At 37.1% G+C, this 1,278-nt stretch overlaps 1 protein-coding gene across 1 annotated transcript; it reads right to left on the bottom strand.

The window, feature by feature from the left end:
• Positions 1–6: 6 nt before the first annotated feature.
• Positions 7–612, bottom strand: LOC111649886 (olfactory receptor 12D3-like; the record flags this gene model as incomplete). Its single annotated transcript, XM_023399575.2, has 1 exon — positions 7–612. A coding segment is annotated over exon 1 (579 nt), but the record flags the coding sequence as incomplete, so codon positions are not given.
• Positions 613–1,278: the final 666 nt, after the last annotated feature.

The raw sequence follows: 1,278 nt of genomic DNA, 5'->3' as shown, positions 1-1,278 counted from the left end.
ATTGATGAACACACTCTCACAGGAGAGTTTGAACAGCGCAGCATTGCTACAATAAAGGCCTCTGATCATAGTCATGCATCGGTTCAGTCTTATGGTCAGACTGACCATAATCCCGACCAGAACAAAGGATACTCCCCAGGCAGAAACTGTCAGCTTCACCAACATTTTGTTGGTCATTATGGCAGCGTAACGCAGGGGATTGCAGATGGCCACATATCTGTCAAAGGCCATAATCATGAGCACTGTCTGAACAGTGGTACCACACATATGTATGATGAAAGCTTGGATCACACATTCATAATAACTGATGAGACGTTCAGAGGGAGGATGCAACATATCTACAAGCAAACGGGGTAAAATGATAGAGCTTCCAAGTATGTCATTGATTGACAGGTTCCAAAACAGGAGATACATAGGCTGGTGAAGGTTTTTGTCCAAGAAAACAAGAACAACAATGCCACCATTCACAACAATTATAAACAAGTATGAGAAAAATATAAAAAGAAACACAGTGTACACATAGTCCTCTGAGACATTTAACCCCTCCAGCTGGAGTGTGAAGCTGTTGTAGGTGTAGTTTTCCATCAACCTGTAAAAACAGCAGATACAAGTGAATATGCTATACATTACATTACTACACAGTTTGACTGTGATCAGAAGTATGTATTTATTTCATGAAAATAAAGTAAACAAACGGATAGCTTCTATAAATATTTAGAAATTAAAAAATAAAATATCATAAACTGCGATTTGGCCCCTTTCCTTCTCTGAATGGTCAGGGTGAAAGCAGATTTAAGTGAATGTGCCATACATTACATTACTATGTAGTTTGACTGTGATTAGAGGTTCTACCTACTGTGATTGAGTCTGATTTCAATCTCTTGTCTTCCCTTTCTTGTGTCTCCCTGCTCATTGTTGATAATATTCACCAGCTCCAATCAAGCTCTCCTTGGCTTTAAGGTTTTATAAACACGATTTTATCTTCAGGGGAATCAGTTACCTTTACGTCAGTTAATGTGTGATGCAACAATAATAAACTATTATGCTGCAACACGCAACTTTTAACTCTAAGACAAGAAAGAGTAAATTTGTCTATCTGTTCAGGTCAATGTTTGGTGATTAGCAATTACAAAGCCACTGTATGTGATCAGTTATTCAGTTGGTATTGACTATTTACTCCATTTTTGAGGATACCATTTTTGCCCTAATACAGTACTATGCTTTTATCATTATATTAGCACAAATAAGAATAAGAATTATTAATGCTAACACATAACA

Source organism: Seriola lalandi, unplaced genomic scaffold (genome assembly GCF_002814215.2).
Source record: "Seriola lalandi dorsalis isolate HSWRI2012SDOR001 ecotype SW California unplaced genomic scaffold, Sedor1 jcf7180002052082, whole genome shotgun sequence".
NCBI classification, from domain to species: Eukaryota; Metazoa; Chordata; class Actinopteri; order Carangiformes; family Carangidae; genus Seriola; species Seriola lalandi.
The sequence above is the reverse complement of the archived record's forward strand: the minus strand, read 5'-3'. Positions and strand labels throughout refer to the sequence as shown.